This window comes from Sander lucioperca, chromosome 12 (genome assembly GCF_008315115.2).
Source record: "Sander lucioperca isolate FBNREF2018 chromosome 12, SLUC_FBN_1.2, whole genome shotgun sequence".
Classification (NCBI taxonomy): Eukaryota; Metazoa; Chordata; class Actinopteri; order Perciformes; family Percidae; genus Sander; species Sander lucioperca.
The window spans coordinates 21,676,484-21,693,013 of record NC_050184.1 but is presented as its reverse complement, the minus strand read 5'-3'; the positions used below and the strand labels follow the sequence as shown (position 1 = coordinate 21,693,013).

At 40.9% G+C, this 16,530-nt stretch overlaps 1 protein-coding gene and 1 long non-coding RNA gene across 2 annotated transcripts; both read right to left on the bottom strand.

Annotated features, from left to right (window-relative positions):
• Positions 1 to 211: 211 nt before the first annotated feature.
• Positions 212 to 6,228, bottom strand: LOC116059184 (C-type lectin lectoxin-Phi1-like). Its single transcript, XM_031312141.2, has 4 exons — positions 6,203 to 6,228; positions 3,027 to 3,359; positions 2,576 to 2,667; positions 212 to 674 (listed from the first exon to the last, which is right to left on the bottom strand). The coding sequence occupies exons 2-4, from the start codon at positions 3,322 to 3,324 to the stop codon at positions 540 to 542; spliced, it is 525 nt and encodes a 174-aa protein (XP_031168001.1). The 5' UTR covers positions 3,325 to 3,359; positions 6,203 to 6,228; the 3' UTR covers positions 212 to 539.
• A 533-nt stretch (positions 6,229 to 6,761) lies between these two features.
• LOC116059186 lies at positions 6,762 to 7,811 on the bottom strand. The gene is made up of 2 exons (XR_004107240.2): positions 7,581 to 7,811; positions 6,762 to 6,882 (listed from the first exon to the last, which is right to left on the bottom strand). It is a non-coding gene; the product is annotated as an uncharacterized LOC116059186 (long non-coding RNA).
• Between the last annotated feature and the right edge of the window lie 8,719 nt (positions 7,812 to 16,530).

The following is a 16,530-nucleotide window of genomic DNA, read 5'->3' as shown; positions in this document are numbered from 1 at the left end:
AGAAACATGAATAACAAAAAAACAACAGTTGAAAAACGAGCAGTTTTCCAGTTAATTTTTAATTTCTTTGGACATTGGAAAAACGAGAAAACAGAGCTCATAGTTTTGTTTTTCCGTTTTTGGTTTGAAAAAAAAAAACGAAACATCGACCCGTTTTTTCGTTTTTCATTTTTGGTTTAAAACGAAAAACGGATTATACTTGATCTTTTTCTGTTTAGTATTTGTAATCCATAGCTAGTCTACGGAAACTCAAGATCTCTGTTGATGTTCGGCAACATTTACAGAATAAGACTGGAGACGTACGGAGGCTGGGATGCTGATTTTAGTTGACTAAAATGTTATGTAGCCTAAAATAAAGAATGTAAGAATCACTACAACAATAATAAATGAAAACTAAACTATTCATTACATATAAGTTATTGTCACTAAAGAGAATAATGGATGAATCAGCTGATTGGTGCAGCTCTATTCTGCTCCGTCACATCTTTGAGGAAAGAAACAGACTTTTCTCTGATGAAAACAGACGCAGCAACTCAACATTACAGCTCATCCCTCTTCCTCCTCCTCTTGTTTGTCTTCTTGTCTTCCTTGTGGAAGACTTTTCCATCGGCCTGCTTCCTCCAGCTCAGTTTGATGTTGTCGTCCAGCCCCTGGTCCCTCAGCTTCTGTTTCAGCTGAGACACAAAACTTATCTTATTAGGGGTCCAAGCCTGAGGGGGCTGGGAACCACATTTTCAAGGCAACACCAACCTATTGTTTTCCTAGAGATTATTTTTCCGTTGATAAAAGTCACACTACAGCCTAAACCGTACATGGTGGGGGGGGGAGGGTGCAATTTTGAGGACTGGTCCAGATCCCTGCAAGGACCTCAGACAAAAAGATTCACCCACTTCCACCAGTAAGTGGTGCTATAGCAGAAGCAACGCGTTTGGGCCTATAACTCCTAAACCGTACACTGCATATTAAAAATACACATAGCCACGCATTCCCTGAATTCAGCTGAATCTCATGATATAGTCAAGTCAAATCAAGTCAGCTTTATTGTCATACATGCATGACTTACAGCACAAATGAAATTTCAGTCCTCTCTGACCCACGGTGCAAAATGCAATAAAAAAAGAAAACCATACAACGCCCATTTCCGCCTAGACATTTATGTGCAAAACAATCTTGATTTATTGTAAACTTACTTTTTCGAAACTCCTCCTAGACTGTGCGACCGATCTGCACGAAACTTGGTACATAGCATCTCCAGACCAACCTGACACAATTGGATAAAAATTGCGCATATTACGCACAAACTAATTTGTGTAGCTAGCTACGAAAACACAAACTTTATCATATATCATCCTAAATAAATGCTATCAAAGCAAAACTTCAGATTCTTGTTTATCTTATCTTATTAATTTTATGAAAATTGGTCCCTAGGGGGCGCTACAAGTACAACATGTTTATATCTCACAAGCGGCTCATCCGAATTTTACCAAATTTTGAGGGTACCATCTAGCTCCACTCCTGAGGCCAGGACTACAGTGTGGAACTGATTCGTCAAAGTGGGCGTGGCCTATAGGACCCATGTTTGAATTCACCATATACACTAATGTGAGCAACTTTAAATTTACAGAGCAGATGTAGAATGAGTCATGGACCTCACCTACCAAAAATTACACATATGGACCACTAGGTGGCGCTATAATGACGTCAAATGTATTTTTGCCTATAACTCCCACATTACACATCGCACATTAGAAACCCTTACATCCATGTGTTCCTTGAATCGAGCTGAATCTGACGATATAGGCCACCCCCAAGTCCACTAAAAAGTTTTTTGGAAAATCGCGCAATGTGCAAAACCAACTTTTTCAAACTCCTTCTAGGCCGTGCGATCGATCTGCACAAAACCTTGTAGGTACCATCTCTAGACCTACCCAGGAAAAAGTTATCAAAAGAATTTTCCACTATTAGACTATTTACCACCAAACAAAATGTCGTAGCTAGCTACCAAACACAAACTTTAGCATATCTCGGCCAAATTAATAGGTATAGGTATAGCGCAGAACTTGGCATTGTTGTTCAACATCCCACTACAATGCTCTGTACCAATTAATATATATAATATTCAACATTTTTGTGTTTTGGTCAATAACTCAATGCATGTAAATGGGACATTTGCGATTGCAATTTCTCTGCCGTAGTAATTGCTATCAACATCAAACTTGTGATGCTTGTTCGGCATGCCGCTCTGAGGCTCTGTACCAAATGTGGCAAAGATCGGCCATTAGGGGGCGCTATAGTCAACGTAGACCAGTTTTGGCCCTTTCACTCAATCATTGTAAATGGGATATTTGCAACGGCGATGTACCACAGACCTTGCAGCTCACACCTCTCGATATTTACTGACGTTTGCCTCCCCACCGTTACACTTTGGGTTCCGCTTTCACATGCTCCCCTGGTCGTTGGGGGCGACTCCGTCAGGGCGACTCGCGCCAATGAGGCTTGGACCCCATCATAACTAATGCAGTTCTAGTCTTATTTGTTTTTTCATGAAGTTAAAACAGTATAAAACATGATTTACCTGCTTCAACATGGCCTCCATCACAGCAGGGTCATTCAGATCCAGATTCTTCTTGTTCTCAAACTTCACTTTCATCACTTTCTTTGACACCACTTTGTAAAAATCAAACAAACTTTATGAGTTCAAACATTTCTGTCTGGATAATAATCAGCATCCTGTTCATTCATCATCATCAGTTTAAACAATAGATTCAACACTAACTTATCATCTGCAGCTGATCCCCACTGCATGCTAACTTTACTAACTATTCCATGGAAAGAGGACACATCTGTTGTTTTGCACAGTTTATAGAAATAAAGGAAGATTTTCACTCATTCTGTTAAAAACATCTTGAGAAAACCGTATCATCAACTTAAAATCCTGAATCTAATCGTGAGTTGAGTATATCGTTACATCCCTATTGTCCTGAATCTAAATGTAAAAGCTGTCTGAATCCCGGGTTAGCACTCACCTGGACCGTAGCAAATGAACGCTCTCTCCATGTCACAGGGCCAGTCCTCCCAGGTTCCTGATTGGCTGAAGTCTGCAGCCACACAAGTCTCGTTCTTGTTATCAGGTTGCCCGTTCTTCCAGAAGCTGAATGAGGAGTTACTTCCATCTGACCACTTCCAGGAGTCTCTGAAAAGGCCGATCCAGATCCAGTTTACTCCAGTCGCCTCACGTACCTTCTGGTTCTCTGTCATGTTTCTCACACTGGCCAGGTCTGTGTAGTGAGCTCTGCAGTAGCTCTGGGATTCAGTCCATGTCATGTAGGTGTTGATGGAGACAAAAGTCACATCTGATCCTGAAAATGGAGCACAGAGAAGTGTAGAGGCAGCATAACATACAACCTCCCATCCATCCACATCTGTGATTCATGTCTTTATTATATTTAAAATAAATCCACTGAGATATAAAGAACCACATCAATAAACTAATGAATAACTTTATGTCTTAACAGTCTCTCCACATTAATAAGAAATGTCCTTAAATCTACGAAACAATCTAAAAAACAAGATTATATTGTTGTTTTTCCTCCATATGAATATTTCCTCAGGTTAATTAAACATACATGTTCTGTTTATATTGTAAGATGTGTGCACGTGAACCAAGGTTATAATTGTTAACGAAAATGAACGAAATAACGAAAACTAGGTGGGAAAAAACATTGTCGTTAACTGAAATAAAAATAAAAACGAGGCATTACAAAAAACGATAACTAAACTAAATCTGTAATGTCTGTTTGCAAAACTAACTAAAATAAAATAAAATTATCGAGTAAATGTCCTTAGTTTTCGTCTTTGTTGATGTCTTTCATAGAGCAAATAACGTCATATCTTTCCGACCATGACATTTCCCGTAGACATGTAGGCTATATTTTCCGACTGTGAACCCAGAAATCCTGACATTCCATGTCAAATTGAACACAACATGTCCATGCCCCTCGCATGGCATCATAGCGGTACCGAAAGTCAGAAGAAAGCGGCACCTATCTGATTATGACTGTGTCAGATAAAAGCGTCTTGCAGTGGAAGGTGGTAAAATATGTGGACAATTTATTACAGGGAAAAATCTCACGAATTTGAAAGTACATTTGAGAAGTGCACACAAGCTAGAAGGCTAACCTAGCTTACCTTAACAAGGTAAAGGAGAACGCAAAGCCCCCTTTCCCCGAAACAGAAGCTAACCCCGGTACAGGATATGGATGTATGGGTACAGGGCATGGATGTATGGGTACAGGGCATGGCTGTATGGGTACAGGGCATGGATGTTTGGGTACAGGGCATGGATGTATTGGTACAGGGCATGGCTGTATGGGTACAGGGTATGGATGTATGGGTACAGGGCATGGATGTATTGGTACAGGGCATGGCTGTATGGGTACAGAGCCAGGCAGCATGACAGAGACAACAGCAGGAGAGAGAACACTACAGGAGGGCTTTCACCGGCGACTGATAGCTGCTGGTTAGTAAATACGCAGGAACACCAACAGCAGGAGGAAACGTGGGTTAATATGTGGATTGATTATGGGATGTCTACACAACTGTGTGAGTCGATTGACTACAAAAAGTTCGCCGCTTTACTTGAACCAAAGTTGAAAACACCTGTTCATGTCTGTCTTCTTTAGTCTGTTGGCTATTTAGGTTTTTTTCCTGGAACACGTCACTTACACATTTTGCACATGCTGCTGCGTCTTGTGTAGACTGTTTACATATTTATGACAATATGTAGGCTACATTTTATGTACTGGTGTTATTGTTGAATGCATTGTGAATACATATTTCTAAAATTGTATGATGTTTTTCTTGAGTTATTATTAAACAATACTTTTTGAATCCCCCGACAAATAACCCATATTACAAAAAAAGACTAAAACTAATAAAAACTAAACTAAAACTAAGCATTTTTAAAAAACAAAAACTAAACTAGCAAACCCGCTTTAAAAACTAATTAAAACTAAACTGAATTTGAAAACAAAAAGGCAAAACAAAATAAAAATAAAAACTAATGAAAAATGCAAAACTATAATAACCTTGACGTGAACATGCACGAGTCCAATCTCTATAATATAATATAATATGTCTTCCTCTGGTGGTGATGCTGATGAACCACTGAGCTGTTGTACTGCTCTCATTCCTGCCGTCTTATTATCTGCTGCTCAGTCAGCTGTAAAGCACTTTAGGGCCCTTTCACACCTGCCTCGTTTAGTTCGGTTGAATCGCACTAGAGGTCGTTTGCCCCGCTGGTGCGGTTCGTCTGGACAGGTCAGAAAGTGGCATTCACGCTCAGGTGCACACCAAAAGCGGACCAAACAAGCATACCGAGACCTGCTTGAAGAGATGGTCTCGGTACGCTTTCAATCCAACTCTGGAGCGGTTCGTTTGTGGTGAGAACGTGATCTGTACTCGAACCGCACCAACTATATGTACTAGGGGTGGAACGGTACATGTATTCGTATTGAACCGAAACGGTACGGGTGTCTCGGTTCGGTACATGAATTTAAACGGAGAATACACGGTATAAAAATAAATAAAACTTGCGTGCAAATTAATTAATGTAATGCGGAACTACTGTTAGACACGCGGTTCTTTAGGGACATCTAATCTGTTCCTGTAATCTGTTTGCTTCGCTGTTAGCTGTTAGCTCCGCCGTTAGCTGTTAGCTCTGCTATTAGCTGTTAGCTCCGCTATTAGCTGTTCACTCCGCCGTTAGCTGTTAGCTTCGCCGTTAGCGTGTGAAGCTAACACCAAAACTCGCCAACTGCTCTGTGTAACCGAAGCTGCTCTTTAAACCCCCCTGCTCTGTGCATTCACATATGAGAGCAGCGCTTGTCTCCCATATCACACTACTAGCTGATTGTCTTATTTTGTTTACAAGTTCCAGATGGAGTCTGGAGATGATGTGGGGTAGCCTATTTATTGTTTACTGTTTACATCTTACTTTATACGCTTCAGGCTGTTAGAGCTAGCTCAGGGGAGAGACTGGATGACACTAGGTGGTACAGCCTGAGACATGCACAATAAAAAAATTGCCTTCTGCATTTTTGTTTTGCTTTTCCCTCCATTGTACCGAACCGAACCGTGATGTCTGAACCGAGGTATGAACCGAACCGTGACTTCTGTGTACCATTCCACCCCTAATATATACTTCTCCAGTCTGAGCTGATGTCTCCTGTAGTCAGGTGTGTTTAGCAATCTGCAATGCAGCAGAGCAGCAAACTGTAGCAGCTTGCAGTGTTTCTATCACAGAAATAGACTGCGGTCAAGCTCGCCGTCCGTCACTCGCATCTCCGTGGGCAAACCAGCTGCCGCTAAAATTGGAGACAGACGCCGACAGAGCAAAGTCTCTGTAACCATTTTGGTACGCTTGGATTTTTCCAGGTGTGAAACCAAGCCAAACCAAACCGAGGGCAAATCGCTCCAAGTTTACATACTCACCAACTGATTCGGACCAAAGCAAACGAACTACAGGTGTGAAAACACCATTAAATGGTACTAACCTGTGTGAAAGCTGCTTTTTGTCGGAGTGACTGACTGATACTACAGAGGCCTGAATAATGAAAACAAAGAGGCAAAGAGAAGCAGAGAAGGGAAACTTCACTAGTCAATATTCTCACCTCTGACATCTACACAGACTGGATAAGCCCTGCTGTCACAACCAAAGTCGTACCAGACTCCATCAGGACCCATCGCTGTGAAGAGTTTGTCACTGTATCTAGCGTCTGGTTCTCCAGCTCCCCATCGTCTGAACTCCGTCTCCCCAGGTTTGTAGAAACTTGTGTCTGACAGTGACCACCTCCAGCTGTCAGACAGTCCTATCCAGGCTCTCTGATTGTGATATAAAGAATTAGACTCTGCTCTAGCTGTTTGTTGAAGACCAGATGTTTACCTAATCTTTCCATCTCCAGTCTTGATACTATCAGTCTGATCCTCTAGGACTCCTTCATTCTGTTACCCTCCTTTAATAACTCATTACCAGAGATAGTTTCTGATCACTCAAACTGATTTTCAATTAGCTTCTCCAGAACATAGATCTCTGTTGTTGTAAATACTGCCTTCTATCGCTGCCTCTTGACCAGGTCGTCATGTAAATAAAAATTGATTCTCGATTTGACATATCTGGTTAAATAAGGTACAATTATAAATAAACAAAATCAAAAATACTGGACTTTAAGAGATCTGTTTGTTATGTTCAATGTGATGGTGAACAACATCCACAGTCCTGGTTCTCTAAAACTAAATATATATTCAAATGTTCATCTGAAGTTAATTTGAGGCTTCAGATTTTTGTAGCTATCTTTCAAAGTTACAGTCTTTCTAACAAAGAATCTCCTCCATTTGTTTCCATCCCTCTGCTGCAGCTCAGCAGGGAAACACTGTCTGCTGAAGGTTAAACTCAAACACTTTAGACTTCTGCTACGTTTCAAAGATAAATATTGTATTTTTTACTGCTCTATATTTAGTTATTAGTTACTATGGAGGGTTTCAAACCTCTTTTGAGATGAAAGAGAGAAAAGTGAACTCACGTAGCTGTTGTTGGAGTAGAACATGTTGTCTAAATTTGCCGTGTTGGTCAGGATCTTCATAACCTCCATGTTGTCTACAGTGGCCAGGTCTGCGTCTTTCTCTCTGCAGTATCTTTGGGCTTCAGTAAAGTTCTTCCTGTCATAAACAAAATAGTACTGACGTCCAGCAGCTGATGAGACAGCACTCAGCCCTGTAGGGACACACACACATATAGAGCAGATTTAATATTTTATACTATATCATTTAACTGTTTAGTCAGTACTTTTCGCTACTATTTCAACTGTTTAGTCAGTACTTTTAGATACTATTACAAATGTTTAGTCAGTACTTTTAGCTACTATTTCCACTGTTTAGTCAGTACTTTCAGCTACTATTTCCACTGTTTAGTCAGTACTTTTAGATACTATTACAAGTGTTTAAACAGTAATTTTGAGCCTTCTCCAGAAGGACATAAACCCTTCTGTGTACCACGATGAGATAGACACCTTTATCGACCATCTTATCTTAAATGTCACAAAAACAAGGGAGGTGGTCCTCGACCCAAGGCAAGGGATTGACCATGAGACAGTCATCATCAAAAATATGGGAAATCAGCCCGGTAACATATTATAAATACTTAGGTGTCCATATGGACAATCTTCTCTGCTGGAAAACACACATTGACCACCTGTGCAATAGACTGCAGCAGAGATTATACTTTTTAAGGTGACTGAGACTGTATGGAGTAAGCATGCTCATGTTCTCCCGGGCAATTCTGGAGAGCATCATCAGATATGGAATCACAACATGGTTTGGCAACTTAACAGTGCAGCTAAGAAGCAGGCTGGTCAGCACACACAATAGGGAGGAAAGACCACAAGTCCATACAGAGCCTGTACGAGCAAGCTGTTAGAAAACAAGCCGAAAGAATCCCTGCAGATTCTCTACACCCTCTCTTTCCTGAATATGAACTTCTGCCATCAGGGAGAAGAGTCTGTGTGCTGAGATGTAAAACAAACAGACTAAAATTATCATTTATCCCAACGTCCATCAAGCTGCTCAACTCCAATAGTAAATCTTAGCCCAGCAGAGCAGGGGTGCAATAAATACACCAGCACGTTAATTATTAAAGTTAATTCTTAGGATGTCGTGTTTCTGTGCTGTTTCTGTGCTGTCATGTCTTTTGTGTCTTAGGACGCTTTGTTGATCTCATGTTTATGTTGATTTTATTTTGTTTTAGAATGTTTTTTTCTGTTACATGTTCATGTTGTTAAGCAAGAGATTGTAGCACTATGTCCAAGACAAATTTCCCCTCGGGGACAATAAAGTGTATTCTATTCTATTCTATACTATTTCAACAGTTTAGTCAGTACTTTTAGCTACTATTACAACAGTTTAGTCAGTACTTTTAACTACTATTACAACAGTTTAGTCAGTACTTTTAACTACTATTACAACAGTTTAGTCAGTACGTTTAGCTACTATTACAACTGTTTAGTCAGTACTTTTAGATACTATTGTATTTGTATATATGTACTATATTTTTTTTTATTTTCTTCTATATTTAAGTTGTGGTTTGACTACACACAATCTAAATTTGATTACCTTACTGACTCATTTAGTTTAACCATGCTAGACTTCTGGTAAAAGATAATCTCAAATTGAAAGTAGTACTGGTTGTGGGTGAAATTTGTTTCATGCCCAAGGTACAAGTTAAATGAATTCTGTGAGCAAAATGGAAAGCATAGTGCTATATATTAACATACATATGCAAGACTGATGTTCTAACTGAGAGGAAAGACAGGAAAAAAACACTACAGTTAAACGCAACGTTACTCTTTTGTTGGTGTGAGTTAAAAAAAAGTCAGTCAGAGTCACTATATTCTTATGTTTGTACCTTAAATCTTGTATCGTATTGTCTTGCTCTTTTTAAATACATAGTTGTTTAAATAAAGTAGTGCTGGTTGTTTTGACCAGTTTCAAAGTACTGCTTTGCAAAAAGCGCCCCACCCAAAATAATAATCACCAGCCGCCACTGTCACAAAGTCTCTTCAGCTCCACAGAGTTCCCCGTCTCTGGAAAGACTCTGTTATTGTCTTGGGTCCAGAGACGGGGAACTCTGTGGAGCTGAAGAGACTTTGTGAAGATGAATCGAAATCCCCAAAAGACTTTCGGCCTGTTGCCCTCACAGATCTTGAATGCAACTCGGTGCAGGTAGGGGTGTTGATGATGCTGTCAACACCCTACTTAACTTGGTGTTGGGCCACCTTGATGGGGCAAAGAGTTCTGCGTGGTTGCTTTTAATTGTTTACAGCCTCACATTTTAGCTGATCGTCTTACCAACATACACAACATGATCAAGAATCTTGTGTGCTGGCTAGTTGACTTTTGAACAGATAGATCTCAGATGGTGAGGATAAATGGTGTTTTATCTTCCACTGGCCCCTCAGGGATGTGTCCTTTCACCACTTTTATTTAACTTATACACCAATGATTGCAGCAGTCTTAACACTGATAGACACATAATCAAATTTGCGGATGATTCTGTAATTGTGTCACTACTTAACGACAAGGACACTAGCCATGGTCCAGTGGTGAATGAATTTATTTACTGGTGTGAGTGCTCATTCCTAAACATTAACGTCTTGAAAACCAAAGAACTGATTATTGATTTCAGGAAGAAGCCTCTGCCGAGTCCTCCTGTTTTTATCCATGGCCAGGCTGTTGAAGTTGTACAGCAGTACAAATATCTGGGCACAATTATTGATAAAAACTTGACATTTGAGGCCAACACAGATGCAGTTTGTGCTAAGTCCTACCAACGAATGTATTAATTTCGGAAGTTGAGATGTTTTGATGTTGATACATCTTTCATGAAAATGTTTTATTCTTGTTTTATTGACTCTGTTTTAACTTTCTCTGGGTCCCTTAATTTGAAAAATAAGCATCAACTAAACAGCATCGTTAAGAGGAATGGCAAAATTGCAGGGATTCACTTTGTAGAGTTATCCCTTTTATACAGGGTGAGAGTCACAAGGAAGGCCAAAGCCATCCTCGCTGACCTGAGTCACCCCTTGTCCTGTGAATCCAGGCTGCTGCCATCTGGTCGCAGGTACCTGGTACCCAGGTGTAACACCAAGATGGAAGAGCTCATTTGTACCTGTTGGTCTCATTAATACTTTGATGTAATTTGTCCCGTTGGAGTATGGAATATGAATGCATGTGATGTTGTGTATGGGATGCTGTCTTCTGTTCTCTGCTGGCTGGAGAAAGAATTGCCCCATTTAAAGATAAAGTTTACTTGATCTTGATCTTGGCAAAATCTTTGAGGCGCGTGGCTCGGCTCGGCGAAACAACACGCAAACAGATATCCCGATGACAATATAAAAGTGATTTCTTGTTCAGCCCTGCTCTGATATTCTGTCTCTGAACCTTTTAAAACAGAGGTTTATGACTGTGTTAGTTGTCACCTTGTGTGGGGATGTGTTAACATTAAAGATGTTATTTTGTTTAAAATCTCGAGAAAAATCAGTGTAATTCTGCAGCCGCATATTCGGCGTGTTCCTGATTATCAGGAGTTACTGGCCTCTGCAGGAGTAGAGCACTAAAGCATTCATTTAGAACGGTAAACAGTCAGTTCAACTGCAACTACTTAGTAGTACCAAGAGATGGAAGAGCTCATTTGTACCTGTTGGCATTAGTCTCATTAATACCTTGATGTAATTTGTTCCATTGGAGTATGGAATATGAATGTATGTTATGTTGTGTATGGGATGCTGCCTTCTGTTCTCTGCTGGCTGCATTAATATACATAAACATGGGAATAACTAATTAAAAAAATATCTGAAAGACTTACCTGCCCCAGCGATGACGATGCTCAGAAGAAGTCTCTCCATCCTCGTCTCTGCTCTGTTCCTCTCCGTCTGCGTCTGACTGCAGATGTGCAGCTGGTGAACTGACTTTCTACGTTTTAAATCAACCTCCTAACTGCACTTTCATGCAAAGTTGTTGCTGGGAACAATAACTTGAAGAGAAAAATAATTTGCCTGTCAGGCTTAAAGTTCTCTATGCATGAATTCAGCAGTTTTACATTTTACATTAGTGTAATACTTATTTTAATAAATTGTACACTTTTCTTCCAGGGCAGCATTTCAGGCTCACCAATGGTTTATTGCTTTAATCCCTGGGCTTATACATCATAATGATAATATATGTTTGCTTATTCTGTACTGAATAACTGAATTTCTATTTTTGATGTTTGGTTTGATGGTTCAAACATGATGAGGCTTCCTCATGTCTGACTGCAGCCACATGAAGTCGAGAACATCTGACAGAACAGCTGACTACATTGTGATTGTTCTTAGTTGTGTTGAGACTGAGAAAAAGTGGGATTAAACTGATCTTAACACTAGAACAGCCATGACGGTCATTTTGACCGTTTTGAACTGTATATGTCTAAAAACTTTGCTGAATAAAAAAGTACAATCCCGCTGGTACCTAACTTTTCCTAAAAGAGTCTATTATATTTTCATTTTAAATTGTTTTTATATACATTACACAAAAGGCAAAGGAAATACAATCACTTTTACTTATTTTGGCCATACATGGTCATATTGACCGCTCGGATTTTCGAGGTATTGTTTTTAATCTTTTGCACGGTTGAAGATGCATCTTGGTTACTTAGTAATAATCATAGTCTCTGTCAGAGAAATGTGACTAGCGGTCTCAAGTAACAAGTCACCGAATGGCCGGAGGCAAAGCCAGAGTCGGTAACGTAGGCTACTACTGCGTGGATGGACTCAGTTCTGAATCAGAAGGCAAACACCGGGCGCTCGCTCTGTGAAAGGAGCGGAACACGTAGATGGCCGGTGGCTGTTTACATGTTCATATAACTTTATACATCCTCGAACTGGCTGGAATCATTGCACACACCCTCTCCAAGGAGTGCACCAACAGTAAATTTGCCCAGAGAAAGTTCATCCAGCAACTGGCAGAGGAGCTGAGAGCGGAGTTTATGGAGGAAAAAGGGCAGCGGCTCACGGTCCGAGCAGCGGTGACACTGCAGCAGACACCAAAACGGAGGCAGTGCCAGGTTAGGTTATAAATGTTCAAATGACATACTTTTAATACTTATTTGGCTGTTATGAGTTATTTTGAATGAATTTTCACACCATATTTTTCGGGATATGAATGTATGAAATATCCTTTGCCATGATATGAATTATTAAAACACGTATTACTACTCAAATGTATAATTAAACTCATTAAAATGTACATTTTGGTGTTATTACGTTTTCTAAAGATATCCTAACACAATATATTAATTAATATCGCAATTGGGTATTTATCATGAGAGATTATAGCGTTTGGAATCTGGCGGTCAAAATGACCGCTCACGGCAATTCTAGTAGTTATGGGATTCCGGCATTTCCATTGTTAAACAAAGAAAGACATGTGGCCAACATGTGTTCAGAGACAAAGGGACCACGTGTCCCACACAGGCCTGAAGCCTTCTCAAACAAAAAATGAGGCCTTCATGTAACTTGGAAAGCCTAAACTTCACACCTCGATGTGAAAGAGGGTTCAAAATAGCCGCAGGTCCGAGAGCCCTGATTTGCCATTGGTCGGCGGTCCCTGAACGCAGCAATGGCCCGCGACTAGCTGACCGGGGGAATAAATACACTGAACACCGACAACTTTGTCATTCACTGCAACACGAGGATGCACGAGTCAAACGTTTGTACTTTAAATAGTTCATTTTCCGGACGAGTGGACTACTGGTGGTGTTCTGGTGAACACGCTGGATCCTCCGAAACACGCATCGCTGTTTCACCTCTGCAGCAGAGAAAACGTTTCTCTACAAGAAAATCGGACAACATCGGACACCGCTTTTCTTCTGAAGTCTACATAGCTTCTTCCCTGCTGCCTTTGGGAAGAAACAAGTTTTTCCGTGCACTCTGACGAGTGGGCCGGATTTCGTTATCTTTACCGTGGAGATCTATGGACTAAACGAAGGAAAACGCACAGTAAGAGGCTTAAGGTTTCTGGGCAGAGAAATATGTGTGTTTATTAATGTCAGTAGCTGCTATTGTTGCAAACTTGTTACGACATTGAATGTGATTGATTAATAAGTGCTACTGATGCACATCTTGATTATTAATCTGATGTGGGATCACCAAGTCCAATTCATTTCTTTGAAAGTACTGATCACGGTGCATTGTTGATGTTGTGTTTAATATGTAGCTTATTGAAACTGTAATGCTACGTTGCTACCTCCCGTGGCAGAGAAGTTTAGTTACTGTACGAGACAATAATCCTTTCTTTCGTCACTCAAACCATGGCGCTGCGACATAATGAGACGTTATATCGTAGACCTGTGTCAGATGAACGGTTGGATTATTGTCGCAGCAGAGAATCAGCTGTTAGCTCGCCAAAGGTAGAGGAATAACCCTCCCCTCGTTAAACAAATTCTCAGACCCTGCGGTAACTTCACGTTAGGCCAGAGTCTTGAGTGAACGAGGAGAATGGTTATCATCATCCTGAGGATCAAGAGTCCAAGTGTCTTTCTGTCTCTAAAGTGTGCTCTCCTTTTCTCTTATACACACAAACCTAACATTAGCTAACGGAGAGTCACGTGGTGTTTCAACAAGCTTCACTACCCGCCATCTTGGGGTTAAATAGCAGTGTGTGTGTATGTATGTGTGTGTATGTGTATGTATGTGTGTGTATGTATATATGTGTGTGTGTGTGTGTGTGTGTGTGTGTGTGTGTGTGTGTGTGTGTGTGTGTCTGTGTATGTATGTGTGTGCGTGTATGTGGGTGTGTATGTGTGTGTATGTGTGTGTGTGTGTGTGTGTGTGTGTGTGTGTGTGTGTGTCTCACAGAATTCCGCGAAATCAACACGGCTGGTGTTTGGGTGACGGTTGGGTTTAGGAAAAGAAAAAAGCGACGGTTGAGTTTAGGTAAAGAAGAACGGGACAGTTGGGTTTAGGAAACGTGACATGTGGGACACGATCCCCGGTCTGCTGGGTGAAAGTCCTGTGTTTTCTAAAGTCCTGTGTTTTCTAAAGTCCTGTGTTTTCTAAAGTCCTGTGTTTTCTAAAGTCCTGTGTTTTCTAAAGTCCTGTGTTTTCTAAAGTCCTGTGTTTTCTAAAGTCCTGTGTTTTCTAAAGTCCTGTGTTTTCTAAAGTCCTGTGTTTTCTAAAGTCCTGTGGCTTTAGAAAAGCGTGTATGTCTACGCTGTGACGTTGCAGACTGCCGTCCGCTGTATACTGCATAGACATAAACGCTGATAGCTCAAAATACGTACCGATAACACGCCACATGGCTTTAGGAAAATGGCGTGTATGTTTACGCAAAGTCATGATGTCATGTTGATCTTGACCTTAGCTTAGCTACCCACGTGGCCTCTTCACCTCCCACTCTCTCTCTCCCACACACACACACACACACACACACACACACACTCAAATTTCACCCTTCCTAATCACTTTATAAATATGAGACAAATGAATCAAATGAATTAAGATCTGTATTCTAAAGGGAACACCAGCTATGAGACTGTTTTACAGCTCAGTTATTGGTCCCTGATTCCAGGGTGGTGCCCCGTTTTGTTGTTTGTCATCTAGTTTGGTTTGGCCGTACAGTAAAGGCAAATTAATTCCTGAGTCTGATTAAAGGAATTGTACTTTGTACACACACACACACACACACACACACACACACACACAGTCTGTACCTCTGATGTTGGTTTCGAACACGGAGGCGTTGGCGTCGATATCAAAGTCCACGGTGTCTTGGAGCAGCGACGCCACGTGCTGAAACTCGGTGCGGTTTCCCAAAACCTTCAGAGAAACATTTGAAAACTGACCTGAACGCAGCGTGACTCTTTAAAGGACAGTTTGGTTGTTTTAAAGTGGGGTTAACTAAACTGATTTTTAGTCATTTTACCTCCAGAACAGGATGGGAGTTGCTGCTCTACCTCTGCCTCCATCACTTAGTCTGGTAGACTGGTAGTTTGGTAGTTCCTAACTTTTTTTTAACCAACAAAGTGACACAACAACACAAACTAAGTGAAAACATGCAAACTTTCCCTTTAACACAAGACAGGAATCTAACGTTTGTGTTGTTTTTGCCTCCAACGTCACCTTCCAGGCAGCTAACCCTAACCTTAACCCTAAACATAACCATTGCCGCGCTGCCTGGAAGGCGATGTTGGGGGCTAAAAACACCAAACACCGTTTGTGTTAGTACCTTTACTGCAGTACGGTTTGAATGTAGGACTTTAACTTGTAGTGGAGTATGTTCACAGTGTGTGTTAGTACTTTTACTGCAGTAAAGGATGTGTATTTCTCTCAGGTGTGTTTCTCTGTTACCTGACAGCAGCCATCTCCTCCTCACTGAACCGAGGCGCTCAGCAGACAAACAAACAGCTCCACGCACACGGGAGCTGAAATGAACTAGCAGCTAAATGTGGCATGTAGCTCCACATGCTGTGTTCACAGTTATTTACATGTTTGATACCATTCTGTTGGAGTAACGCCAAAAACAAATGGGGCACACAGCCTGTAGAGCTACATGCCACATTTAACCAGAAGTTCATTTCCAGAGAAGGATCTGAATACCTCCTCCAACGCTGCTTTGACTTTCTATGCAAACACAGAATGATTTGAATGTTGTAACAAACTCCTGAGAGGAACTGCTGCAAGCAGCATCAACATCTACGTTAGGGGTCAACTCGTTATCGGCCTGGCCAATTATGGGGGAAATTAATTAAAAAGTGCTACAGCTCTGTGTCTCTCCCTCTGTTCTGGTCACCACTGAGTCTCACTTAATGCTCCGCCCACAACACCATCTGATTGGCTAGATGTTATACAAGTAATATATAGGGTTGGGTACCATTCACCTCAAATTTGGTTCCGGTACCCAATGGTACCTTTTTTCAGTACTTCCTCTCTGTATTAACAAAAA

Excerpts from the sequence above, each read along its gene's own strand:
- LOC116059184 (XM_031312141.2), bottom strand. The coding sequence starts at position 3,324 with ATGACATGGACTGAATCCCAGAGCTACTGCAGAGCTCACTACACAGAC. Across the intron at positions 2,668-3,026 it reads GTTCATTTGCTACGGTCCAG|TGGTGTCAAAGAAAGTGATG; the intron begins GTGAGTGCTAAC and ends ATTTTTACAAAG. Across the intron at positions 675-2,575 it reads TGGAGGCCATGTTGAAGCAG|CTGAAACAGAAGCTGAGGGA; the intron begins GTAAATCATGTT and ends TTTGTGTCTCAG.